The sequence below is a fragment of the Protopterus annectens genome, chromosome 7.part1 (genome assembly GCF_019279795.1).
Source record: "Protopterus annectens isolate FY-2018-M chromosome 7.part1, PAN1.0, whole genome shotgun sequence".
Lineage (NCBI taxonomy): Eukaryota > Metazoa > Chordata > Ceratodontiformes > Protopteridae > Protopterus > Protopterus annectens.
In genome coordinates this window covers 265164960-265179272 of record NC_056740.1, presented here as the reverse complement: position 1 = coordinate 265179272, position 14313 = coordinate 265164960, and the positions used below count along the sequence as shown (strand labels likewise).

The following is a 14313-nucleotide window of genomic DNA, read 5'->3' as shown; positions in this document are numbered from 1 at the left end:
AGGTTGGTCAAACTCAAACACTGTACCTTGGTTGCAGGAGACAAAAGTCTAAATCCTCTACACTATCAAACTACTCAAGAGCACATCTCTCAACACTTAGCACAAGAAATCAGAACAAAGCCAAAATAATGGGGGAACAAAGGCCCAAAAATAGGGACATACTTTAAGGATTGCTGTTATAATCTTAGAAAGTTCATAGAATAACAATGTTTGTGTTAGTGTGCATTTTCTGAATGATATAATGTCTAAAACTCAAATGTCTGCCTTTATTCAGTGACTCCATTCCTGAATGATTTGTTAGAAAACGTGCATTTTATTAGGAACAGAGCAAAAATATGAGGCAAAAATCTGGGCAGTTGAGAGGTGTGCATACCTCTCAAGTGTACCTCATTATGAGGAACATACCTCATTGGGAGTCTTAAAAGTTTCATGTTCCTCGAAGTTCCACACTGAAAGGGTATGTCACATATTCAGTGTTAGGAATTTTTAACTTATATCCATGGTAAATAGAACTGGATCATTTTAATTCATGAAACCATCTTTTTTGTAAGTAAAAGAAGCATATTTCAACCATCCTATGAATTTTCTAGTTGAAGTTGTTAGTGTGCCTTTAGTATGTGCTCCGCATTTTACCAAATTGTCCCACATTATGAGAGCTAGTGTTCCTCATTTTGGAGATGAAAGGTTGAGAGCTATGGAGGTATGCTCAAGGGATTATGAGTTTCAGTGCATTTTCAAGGATTTGTGAGTTTCACTGGAAAAGAAGTTTAATGCTGCTCATGCTGTCTATTTTCAATGTGCAGCTGTTTTGTTTAGCAGTGTTTGTGCTGCGTAGTTTAAAAGCAGTGTTAGTAGAACCACAGGTAATATGCTTGCCTTTGGTGCAGAAAGCTGTGGGTTCTACTCCCACACCATATAGATGGTTTCCTGGTACTATGGTGCACTTTAAGGGGAATTGGCAATGCTGCACTCCTGAGTGTGCCCTCCTTTGGGTGAGATGCCTAGTAACTATGAACCTGTTGCTGGTTTGCCAGCACTTCTTTATTGTGGTATTACTAACTTACTATTATTTTTTTAAACATAGCATAGTCAATTTATTTTTCAAGGGCAGCAGACACTGAATTTGTCAATGAAGCACTGAAATGTAAAGTTGTTTGCCAACCGCAATCTCTTCATTAATTATAGATCTCTTTAGTGTGGAATTATTCAGATGACTTTTACTTCTGTAGATATTGTGCATATTGACTGATATTCGTAGACTGTAAATTTAATCCACCACTGCCCAGATGCATTTTCTTTGAATGTGGGTAAAATTTGAAGTAAAAATTTTAAATTAAATCCAAATGTCTGTAATCATTTTCGAAGTAAAGACAACAGTATTCACATGGACAGGTCTGAACAGTATTTATGTTAACTGGGGAGAAATAGCCAAGTAATGGGACACTGAATGGCCGAGGTGGCCAGGCTGCTGCCAAGTGGGGTAGCCTGATCTATTACCTTGCCTAGGACCCCATTTGACTAGGATCCAGCTGTGCATCTACTTAAAATGAGGACAGTATAATAAAGGTGGGCTCGGGTGAAAACAGACTGATAGTCAATAATTATTATGTATGTTGATTGCTGTCCAAATAGACGAATAATGTACCATTCCAAATACCGACATTTCAGGTGTATGTGTTTGTTTTACTGTGGCGGGGGACTGATTTTTTCTGTGTAATCCAACCTATGTGTTTTGACATCTAGGGAATACTCAACTACTTTAACCAGTTTAAAGTAGATTATATGTGACATCCTGAGAATTTATGGTCTAAAGCATAATTTTAATAGTATTATAATATTTTAAAATGTTGTTGCACAAACAGCACATTGTCTCATCTATGCAAAATGTACATTTTTTGAAAGATGAAATGTAAGCTGTGTGTACGATGCTGCAATTATGAGATTTTTAGGCTGACAGATAAGAAAAAGATACATACATAAACAGAAAGGCAGACATGTACACAGATAAATTAAATGATTCTTCCATCACTTGTACAATACTTTTGTAATCATTACTCATAGTATGAGTAAGTAGGTACAAATGTCCGACTGTCACGACTGAGGTGCATCCTTCACACCACATACCAACTTATCACCTACTATCACTCCTAAATGTACTTTTTCTTGAGCCTGCTGTCTGTTATTTCCCCATATTTGTCTGTTCCCTCCAGAGAAAATGAGAAGATAGCTGCCAGTCTCAAGGGGACTTCAAATGCTGGATTGAGAGATTTTGTACCATACTATGAAAAGTGATTTGCCATACTCCTCTACTACAGTTTGTAGTGAAATAGAGGTGGTAAACCTACATGCTTCCATGTGTGTCCCCCAACAGATATCAGTTTGCACCTGACAAATGTGCCTGCCTGCCAACTTTAAACTCCACTCCAGCCAGTAACAAAGGCCTGTAAGGCTGAGCTAAAACTACCCCCTCAAAAACAGGGAAGTCTAGTCACTATCTACTCATTTCTTCTGTACAAATTCTAACTGAATCATGTTCATTGGCATTGCAGACAAGAGCTGTCTCTAGGAATCACAGGTCTTGGACAGAAGGTAAGAAATAAGCTCTCCACCATTTTCCATTCCTTTTTACTTTTGACTTAGAAATGTAAAGTAGTGCGAATAGTATAAATAGTGTAGATATCATTAAAATGTAATGTTTTAGTCACACATGACATCTTTTGCTGATGGCAATAGGAACATATTTATTAGAAGCATTTTCCTTGAAAATCTCACCAGTAAAAATGACTAGAGACATTTTGAATAGCATTAGAGAATGTGTCTTTTGTGTTACAGGAATGTGGGGTTTCCATGACAGAGACCTTTTTCTACGTAAAGCTCTCTACAGTATGATGAAAAGTGGATCTGAAAGGGAAGCACTCAAGCGAAGGTGGAGATGGCAACAGACACAACAGAACAAAGAGGTTTGCACCAAAATGCGTCAAAATGATCTATCTTTAAAAGCGAGTATTCTTTCAATGTGTAACACAGTAGAATATATGCAAACTGTATTTCTTATGTGATGGCTTAAAGAATTATGAGAATAAAACTTTTTGCTTATATATTTAGTAATTTTTTTTGTTAACCAGGTAGGTGAGGCAGTCCAAAAGGCTGCTTTCATCCGTGACCCATGCCCAGGGCAGTTAGATTTAATAAGTGTAATATCGCTCTCAAAAGCCAAAAATGCCAAAGACAACATGGATGAGAATAAGGAAAGTTAAAATGCCGCACCGTATAAGTACTCCAGGCAAGTAAACACTTGCCCAACATAGGGAATTATGCCCATTTCCCCACTGCAGTGCAATCCCAGATCTGGAGTATATTAAGGGGAGGATGGGGGGCATAGCCCCCTCCCTAGGTGGGTTGCAGCTAGTGCAGTGTGTTGTACTGTAGTGTTGGGCAAGTGTTTACTTGCCCTGGGAATACTTATGCGGGTCGGCATTTTAACTTTCGTTATTCTCTTCTTGTCCATATTGTCTTCATCATTTTCGGCCTTCGTTTATTTGAAGTAGACCCATATGTGCACACATACACACAAACATATATGTAGAAAAAAGTATGACAGACATGTGGCAAAGTTACTGTAGTAAAAACTTTAAAGAAGTGAAAAGCATCAGATTTTGTGAAACACAAATGGAGTCTTCAGAAGTGTTTACTGTGAGCCAGTATTATTTTATTTTCACCTAGTTTCATGGAATGGTACTAAATGGGCTAGTTATATAAATGAAATCAATTTCTTTGTACCTAAGAACAATAGTAAAATTTGAAGTAATAATGTATGAATTTGAACATAAAGGCTGCTCTCCTGGTGTACAGAGATAAAGCCCTGACTACTGCCCATCTGAACTAGAATCAATTAGTGGCTCAGTTGGATGAAGGAGTGGCAGGGAGGAATGGGTGTGGGTGAGGGCATTTGTTGGTGATGCTCTGTAAGGGAAGAAGTAGTCCAAAGAGGAGACTTGCCCCTGGATCTAATCAACAAGCATGAGGGGGAGGGGGGTAAGGACATATAAAATAAAAAAATGGAGGGAAGGACAGATGGCTGAGTCCCCAGGATACCCTTAAGATCCTCAAGCATAACAACAGTGGAATAAGTCCATGGGAGGCAGTAAGAAGGCTGTTAGACCAGATGTGGTCATGGGGCATTGGAGGCCGGTATAATGAAGTCTGTAGGGATGAATAAAGTCACCATGGATGTAATAGTATGATAAGTTTAAGGGCAATATGTTTTTATTCATTGTGTTCTTTGAACCAAATCATACTTTATTAAACAAACAGTATAACAACATAAGCAAAGAAAAATAAAACAGTTCTTACTACAGATATAGGCTGTACAAACTCCTCACATAACACCATTAACCATTGTCACATAACATAGTGCTGACAGGCAGTAATCCACCTATGAACTGCATAATTGTATTCTGGTCAATGGCATTATCGTACTAGAGAATATCATGAGTCCTGTAAATGAGTTATGTGAGTTTAGCACAGGCAAAGAGCAAAACAGTCCACAGCTCATTCAGATCAATAGAAAAATGTCCATGGATACTTTTCCAGTGCTTAAAGAAGAAATAAGGTATAGTTAACTGTACAAAGATCTGTCACCTTTTCTCAATTTTCCCAGTAGTGGCAGTTGTGGAGGGAAGTCATAACACCCAAAACTTGGCCTCAGATAATGGGGGGAACATTGTTTCTGGTTGCCCAGCTCACTGCATTGTGGGCCTTTTTCCATATACTAATACTCTGGGGGCATTGCCTTAAAACATGGAGGTAGGTGGCATCTGGTGCTTCACTCTTCCAGCATGTACTATCCCTTCTGATCTGTTCTTTCAGTTGAATGCAAATATTTAAACTGGATAAAAACAATATTCTCTGGGTTTGCTTGTAATCTACATTCATTAAGAAGCCACATCCATTGAGCTTCCTCCACAGGTAGGCCTAGTAACAGGGATCTTTTATCGTGAACCTTTTCAAACACAACTGAAAGTTCGGCTGCTGAATCCTACAATAAGGCACTGTACGAGCACATCCACTCATCCATGAATAATGCCATCCCAAATAGAACCAAGACACTCTCCTCCAAAGAAAGGAAGCCAATCTGGTGGCCCACTGCCATGAACAAACTTTACAACAAAAGGAAGAAATTGTTGCAGAAAAGAGGAAAATCCCAGGATGCAAAAAACTCCCTTACCAGACTCAATAAGAAGCTGAGATCCCACATAAAATCCTCCAAAGCTAGTTACGAAAATAAAATTGCCAAAGATTCCAAAGACAACCACAAGGCATTCTATGACTATGTCAAGAATCTAAATGGCAATGCTCAGATCTGCTCTGAGCTACAACAGAATGGCATTAAATATACTGATGCCAAGGATATTGCCAATATCCTAGCAGATCAATTCAGTGCCAACTTCACCCCCCTCACACCCCCTAAAGGGCCCATCTCAATACCAAAAGATTGCCAAATTCTGGTAGTAATGGCCACAGAGGTAAAAAAACGCACTCTCCAAAGCTAAGAATACAGCATCCATGGGACCAAACGACATCCTGGACTGTGTACTACATTAACTACAAAATGAACTGGCACCTCACCTAAGTGTCATGTTTAATCATACCCTCACCTCAGGCTTCATGCCCACTGAGTGGCGCACAGCTACAGTTATCTCACTCCACAAGGGGGGACCAACCTTGGATCCTGGGAACTACCATCCCATCAGTCTGATGAGCCTGATCTGCAAGGCCATAGAACGTATTATCATGGAACTTATAAACAAAGACAGTGGCAACCTTCAAACACTGGACCCCCACCCAGTTTGGGTTCGTGAAGGGCCGATCTTGTCTCCTGAACCTGATTGACTTCTTCGACTCAGTCTCCAGAGCTGTGGATAAGGGTAAGGGGGTCCACACAGCCTATCTGGACCTCGCCAAGGCCTTCAACATCATCCCTCACTCTGGAATCATAGATAAACTTACTAAGCTGGGCATTAACCACAACATTACTCGATGGGTTGCCAACTGGCTTACTGACAGAACCCATACTGTAAAAGTAGCCAACTCCAAATCCAGCTCCAGACAAGTGACAAGTGGAGTACCTCAGGGTTCAGTCCTGGGACGACTCTTGTTTGGCATCTACTTCTCTGAAGTACAGGCCAACACTAAGAGACTCTGGCTAACAAAGTTCACAGATGACTGCAAACTGGGAGCCATTACTGAATCCCCAAATTATGTGGATATTCTACAAAAGGGCCTTACAGAAATAGATGCTTGGAGCCAGAGCCATGGGCTCAAGCTCAATGCCAAGAGACGTATAGTTATCCCCTTTGGGAAAAAACATGTACCCGTAAATTACCACATAGGAGGCAGTACACTAAACACAAAAAAATGTGATAAGAGACTTAGGAACACAGGTGAACAGTGGTCTCACCTTCAATAACCACATCACCACAACAGTCAGGAAATCCTTCTATGTGGCACACCTCATCACTAAGGGCTTTTCATCAAGAAAAAAGGAGGTCATTGTCCTACTGTACTCATCCCTCATTAGACCCATTATAGAATACAGTGCCCCGTTTGGTATGTACCTCTCAAGACATCTGCAATAACTGGAAAGGCCACAGAAATACCTAACTAAAAGAATCACAGGCCTAAAGCAGATGCCCTATGCTGACCATCTAAAAATACCCCAGCTATACTCTGTCGCATATCATCTACTCAGAGGCAATCTCTGCTTAACATACAAGGCCATGTCAAACTCAAAGTTGTTGGCCATGCTACACTTAAGAAATCCATCCCTCAGAGCCACATGGTCCACGGATCTAAACCTTGTCATCACAATGAATAAAACATGCTGGAGGGATAGGTTCCTGACCCAGAGACTCCCCAGACTCTGGAAAAGACTGGTCATATATGTCAAGCAGAGCACCTCTTTGGCCCTCTTCAAAATGAACCTTGATGATTGGATAGGAGATAGGAAATTCACCCTGGGGATCACATCAGTCACCATGTTACATAGTGGTCTGGGGAAGTAAATATTGTGGGAAGAAATAGCCAGGGAATTGTTATGGCTAGGCTTGTATAGGTCCTAGGGCTGATAGCCTAGTACCAACCTATGAAACTATGAACTGGCACCTCACCTGTGTGCCCTGTTCAGTCACAGCCTCACCTCAGGATTTGTCCCTGCCGAATGGTGCATTGCTACAGTCATCCCTCCCCACAAAGAAGGAGTGACTATAGACCCTTGGAGCTGTCACCCCATTAGCCTGACGAGTCTGGTATGCAAAGCTATGGAACGCATCATCATGAACCTAATAAAAAAGGATATAGGGAATCTCCAAACTCTGGATCCAATGCAGTTTGGTTTTGTGAAGGGTAGATCATGCCTCCTGAACTTGGTCAACTTCTTTGAGTCAGTCACCCGAGCTGTGGATGATGGCATGGTGGTTCATACAGCCTACCTTGATCTGGCCAAGGCTTTTGATACCATTCCCCACTCAGGAATCATAGAAAAACTCACTAAGCTTGGCATCAACCCCTGTATCACTAGGTGGGTTGCAAACTGGCTCACAGCTAGAAACCATAGTGTGAAAGTAGCTGACTCCAAGTCAGACTGCCAATTAGTCATGAGTGGAGTCCCACAGGGTTTGGTCCTGGGTCCTCTCCTGTTTGGTATCTACATCTCTGAAGTCCAGGCCAACACAAAGGGACTCTGTTTGACAACGTTTGCAGATGATTGCAAGGTTGGAGCAATTATTAACTACCCAAGTGAAGTTGACATCCCACAGAATAGCCTCACTGTGACCAACAACTGGTGTCAGAACCATGGCCTTAAGCTCAATGCCAAAAAATGGGTTGTCATCCTCTTTGGGAAAAATCTGGTTCCCATGAATTACCACAATGATGGTAATCCAATGAACACAGAAGGCATTATAAGAGATCTGGGAACACAGGTTGACAGCAACCTCTCTTTTGATCACCACATTGAAACTGTGGTCAGAAAGTCCTTCTATGTGGCACATCTCATTACTAAGGGTTTTGCAACCAGGAAGAAAGAGGCCATTGTCTCCCTCTACTCTTCCCTGATTAGGCCAATCATTGAGTACAATTCCCCATTTGGCATATATCTCACTAGACACCTGCAACAAATGGAGAGGCCACAAAAGTACCTCACAAAGAGGATCCTAGGCCTTAAACACTTGTCCTATATGGACAGACTCAAAAAACTCCAACTATTCTCTACTATACTCTCTACTTAGAGGCTATCTCTGCTTGACTTACAAAGCCATGTCTGACCCAGCTCTGTTAGAAATCCTACATCTAAAGAATTCCCAATCCCTTCACTCCACATGCTCCAGAGCCTTAACCTCATTACCACAATTAACAGAACATGCTGGAGGGACAGGTTCATAACCCAGAGACTGCCCATGCTATGGAACAGACTTCCCATACATGTCAAACAGAGCAACTTGCTGACCCTCTTCAAGAGGAATCTTGATGAGTGGATGGGAAACAGAAAATTCACACTGGGGATAACTCCAGGGGCTCTACTCAACAGAGGCACTGGGAACTAAGGTCAGGTGGCACTATGCCAGAATAATCCTATGACTAGGCTTGTAAAGGCCCCAGGGCCATTAGCCTTGTACAAGCCTATGAACCACTGAACAATTGTACTATAACTATCTGTATGTTTGGTAGAGGAGGTGTGGTCTGGTTTAGTCTCACCTTTATCCCCAGTCCAGTTAATAAGATCCATATGTTTTCCCACTTTACCAGCTTTCTCTCTACCTATGGTTATTAACTGAAGATATTGCCATCATGGGAATTTAACTCATGTACAGTTCACCTGACATTCTGTGTATGTCAGCATGGTTCTCTGGAAATAGGGGAAAAAGAACTATCCAAAATAAGTTGTCCTTACTGATCCAAGCATCCCAGAATATTGGTTTATTGTCTGTTTGTTGTAAGATCATGAGCCCAGATCCAATCCCAAATGTCAGTTATACCCATTGGACATGAGGTCACACCTTAGAGCCTCTAGAGGTTCTTTTCCCAGCCCCTCCAGTTCACATCCCCTTTTCATTTCTTTATCCCCAAGTTCAAACATTTCCAGCTGGGAAAAGACCATACTACCCTGAGCCAAATCAGTCTTGAATGTGTTCTTGCGAAAATAAAATGTGTTAGATCAGCAGCTTGAGGGTAGAAGCTTAGGTCCAGCAAGCCCAGGCCTCCATAACTTTGTCACCATTAATTTCTTTCTTCCGATACTGGTGTGAGTACCATCCTAGGGTAATATGGCTGTAGTGAGTACCATCCTGGAGTAATGTGGCTGTAGTGAGTACCATCCTAGAATAATGTGGCCGTAGTGAGTACCATCCTGGAGTAATGTGGCTGTAGTGAGTACCATCCTGGAGTAATGTGGCTGTAGTGAGTACCATCCTAGTGTAATGTGGCTGTAGTGAGTACCATCCTAGAATAATGTGGCTGTAGTGAGTACCATCCTGGAGAAATGTGGCTGTAGTGAGTACCATCCAGGAATAATATGCCTGTAGTGAGTAGCATCCTAGAGTAATGTGGCTGTAGTGAGTACCATCCTGGAGTAATGTGGCTGTAATGAATACCATCCTCGAATAATGTGGCTGTAGTGAGTACCATCCTGGAGTAATGCAGCTGCAGTGAGTACCATCCTGGAGTAATGTGGCTGTAATGAGTACCACCCTGGAGTAATGTGGCTGTAGTGAGTACCATCCTAGAGTAATGTGGCTGTAGTGAGTACCATCGTAGAGTAATGTGGCTGTAAGTCTTTGCATGATGCCTGTAATACGACATTCTCTAAGGGAGGTGGTGCATCTCTCTAAGAACAGAAATTTGGGTAGCAAAACTATTTTATCCCAGCAGTTTAGGCAAGTAGGAAGAATTTTAAGAGTCCCCAAGATCTGAGTTGAAGTTGTATGGGTTTCAAATTTATTACTGCAATATTCCTGAAGCTTTGGCAAAGCCTTAACTCCAACTACACCACTTTCATTTGGCACTGAATGCCCGGATCAGTAAGGGCAAGCTTCTAGTCTTTGACTTATGTAACTTATTGAAAATTCTACAGTCTTCCCCCAGTTTACCATGAGTCCTTACACCTCCCCAAACCATTGAAAGACCTGTAATACTTCCGGTAAGAGATTTTGCAAGTCACAAATCAATAGGGTGCAATCATCCATATGCCAGGCATGAACTAAGATTGTCTGCTGTTATGGAAATACCCCAGAGGGTAATGGTGAAAGTGGACATGCTTCCTGTTGCTTCTATATAGCTCAAAAGGTTCAGATATGGAGTAATCAGTGACCAACCTTGTTGTGGGGAATTTGTATAGCAACTAACACCACTTGATAAACCCAGGTGTTAGCCCAAATGCCTGGATGACTCCCGATAAGTAATCCCATTACAGGGAATCAAAAGCTTTATTAAAATCAATAAGGAGATTTACTTGTGGTTCCTAGCACATTTATGATAACCCTTGGATATTAGAAAATAACCTAATGAGGCCTTGAATCTCCTGTCTTCCTGTGAGAAGTTCACCAAGTTCTGACTATATTTACCTAACTTGTTTGCCAATATTTTAGCAAACATTTTAGTTTCAACTGACATGAAAGAAATAGGTTGATAACACAATGGATTTTGTTTATTATTTCCTTCCTTGGGAAAAGTGAGGTCACTGGCCTGTCTCTCTAAGGGGAGTAAATCTCCTATGGCTAAGCTCTCCATAAAAAGCACTAACAATTTTGGAGCAAGTAGATCTATTCCTGCCCTATAAAGATAAATTTGAATGCCATCTTGCCCAGGGATCTTCCCATCCTTAAGTTAATTAATTGTCTTAAGTAGCTCTCTTAGAGCAGGAGGGCTCTGTAGGTATGCAGACACTTTCTCACTCAGTTGGAGCCAGACTATATTACTAGAGAACTACTCCCACCAACCCACCTGCATAGAGGGAGGCTGTGCATTAATGCCATTCGATAAGTATACAATCATCCCCGAGGGTTGCCATAATGATGACAGTGGTTGATCTTACAGTCATTTAGCCAAGCAGCTAGGAACTTTGGGGCTGTGTTAACTTTGCACAGTGATACAACTTTTTCTTATCCCTATGTTGATAATTAGCATAGCGTATAGCCTTGATTTCCTTTTTGATGGCATCGATTTCCTTCGTTATATCTCCCCACAGTCAGGTTGATCTTGTATATTGTTCTTGCAGTACAGCAAGCTTAGCTTCAGCTGCCCTCTGTTATTTAGCCCTGATATATAATTCCTTATAAAAGAGATGAGATGCACGAAACTCCTCCGTCCCTCGAGAACACCAAAATAAAACTCCAAGTCGCCAAAATGTAAAACAAACAAAATGTATTAGGTTTAAGCTTCTCCCAAGCTTTTCGTCGGTTACATATTGGGTGACTTCAACTACCCAAACATAGACTGGGAACATTACTCAAGCCCCAACACCCTAGCCCAAAGGTTCCTGGAGTTCATAAACTCAAATGCTATGGAACAACTAGTCACCATTCCCACAAGAGGAGAAAATATACTAGACCTGATCATCACAAACATGGGGACAAAATGCTCCACACCAGAAGTATATCCCTCATTGGTGAGATCAGACCATAAATTAATCTCACTGGAGATCCACATCCCGCCCCCAACCCTAGCAAAAAAGACCACAGTGAAGAACTTCTCAAAAGCAAACTTCACACTTCTTAAGACTGGAGTGGTATCCTTCAAGGCCCTCGAGCCAGTGGAAACCACAACCCACGCTGCTGAAACCCTTACAAATGCCTTCTACGAGCACCTCCAGGAATGTATGGATCAAGCAATCCCTAATAAAATCAAGACCCTTTCCACCAAAGGCAGGCACCCAGTCTGGTGGACCCCAGCCATAAACAAACTCTACAACAAGAGGAGAAAGCTACTACATGACAGAGCAAAATCCCTAAAAGGGAAGGCATCTCTGATCACTACTAGCAAAAAACTACGATCACTCATAAAATCATCCAAGGCCAACTTTGAGATAAAAATCGCTAATGACACAAAAGACAATCATAAGGCCTTCTTTAGCTATGTTAGAAACCTGGGTGGAAACTCCCAGATATGCTCAGAATTAGTCCAAAATGATACAAAAATCACTGAACCCACAGACATTGCCAACATACTGGCAGACAGGTTCAGTGCAAATTTCTCCCCTCTCCCCCCCCCAAAAGGAGAAATATCTATCCCACCAGAGTCTAGCCTCCCAAACATCTCAGATGCCCAGGTGAGAGCTGCTCTCTCTAAAGCAAAAAACACAGCATCAATGGGACCGGACGGTGTCCCCGGCTGTGTGCTACACAAACTCAATGAGGAACTAAACCCACACATAAGGCTGCTGTTTAATCTTAGCCTTACTACAGGATACGTACCCAAAGAATGGTGTATGGCAACTGTGGTCCCACTCCACAAAGGAGGTGCTTCTACGGACCCTGGAAATTACCGCCCCATAAGCTTGACGAGCCTTGTCTGCAAAGCTATGGAGAGGATCATAATGGAACTCATAAATAAAGGCATTGGGGACCTACAGACACTGGATCCTACCCAATTTGGCTTTGTCAAGGGCAGATCCTGCCTCTTGAACTTGGTCGACTTTTTCAAAACAGGCACTAAGGCCATTGATGAGGGTAAGGCAGTTCACACAGCCTACCTTGACCTAGCAAAAGCGTTCGACACAATACCCCACTCGGGCATCATAGAAAATCTCACCAGCTTAGATGTAAACCCATATGTCACAAGATGGGTTGCAAACTGGCTCAAGGACAGAACCCACAGGGTTAGAGTTGCTGGTGCCTTGTCAGACTCTAAGCCGGTCACGAGCAGTGTCCCACAGGGCTCAGTCCTGGGCCCCCTCTTGTTCGGCATTTATTTTTCTGAAGTGCAGGCAAACATAGGGGGATTGTGGCTGACAAAATTTGCAGATGACTGTAAACTGGGCACCATAATTGACACTCCATCAGACACAGACATCCTCCAGAGAGGTCTCATAGAAATGGATAACTGGTGCCAGAGCCATGGCCTTAAGCTAAATGCCATAAAATGTATAGTCATACCCTTTGGGAAAAACAAGGTAACCCCTAATTACCACATAGGTGGTAATCCATTAAACACGGAAGAAGTTATCAGGGACCTGGGGACCCAAGTTGACAGTAACCTCTCTTTTGACACTCACATTGCCAAAGTGGTTAGGAAGACCTTCTACATTGCCCACCTGATCATGAAGGGATTCACATCCAGATCAGGAGAGGTCATTGTACCCCTGTACTCTTCACTTATCAGACCAATGATAGAGTACAACGCCCCATTTGGAATGTACCTTACCCGACACCTGCAGCAGTTGGAAAGACCCCAAAAGTTCCTCACCAAAAGGATAAAGGGGCTCAAACATATGTCATATGCTGCCCGACTGAAGAAACTCCAGCTCTATTCAGTCGCATACCGTCTGCTCAGAGGTGATCTGTGCCTGACATGCAAGGCCATGTCCAACCCGGAATTAATGGACATGCTCCACCTCAAAAAATCCAAATCCACCAGAGCCATGAGAGCAAGAGACTTAAACCTCAACACGGATATTAATAGGATGTGCTGGAGGGACAGATTCATCACCCAGAGACTCCCTACACTATGGAACAGAATCCCAGTCCATGTGAGGCAGAGCCCCTCATTGACTCTGTTCAAGAGAAATCTTGACGAGTGGATGGGAGATCGTAGCTTTACCCCGGGAATCATCTCTGTGTCACTGCTGGACAGAGGCACAGCAAACTAATAGGTATAGTATTCTCATCCTAAGGGGTGGTGAAAGCCACACACACTCTGGCTAGGCTTATAAATGCCCTAGGGCAGATAGCCTAGTATGAACCTATGAACCTACAATACACCAACTTCCTCAGAAAATTCCTAAAAGAAATAAAAGTGGAAATAACGTCACTCGATCACTACTTGATCACTACCCTTTAAATACTCTTCCAATACTGAGGGGGAGGAGGTCCACATGGATAGGTCACCGAGGTCCAAGAAAAACAATTTGGGAGATAATTTGGCCCACTCTTTAGGCCTTGGTCCAGAAGAGGGGGGAGGAAGCATAAAGGTTTCACCCGATTTAGCAGGAATGGCGAGGGTGTAACTTTTTGCAATGTTTTTAATATCTCCTCTGTGAGTCTGTCAGATATGCAAATAAAAGTACTCAATAAAGGCCTTAGCTTTGTTCCCATTTTTTTT

At 42.2% G+C, this 14313-nt stretch overlaps 1 protein-coding gene across 1 annotated transcript in view; it reads left to right on the top strand.

The window, feature by feature from the left end:
- Window positions 1-14313, top strand: part of OTUD7A (OTU deubiquitinase 7A) — a 999311-nt gene that overhangs the window by 321532 nt on the left and 663466 nt on the right. The window contains exon 6 of the mRNA XM_044078484.1: window positions 2833-2960. Within this exon, the coding sequence (XP_043934419.1) occupies window positions 2833-2960 (128 nt within the window). The remainder of the gene's footprint in view (window positions 1-2832; window positions 2961-14313) is intronic.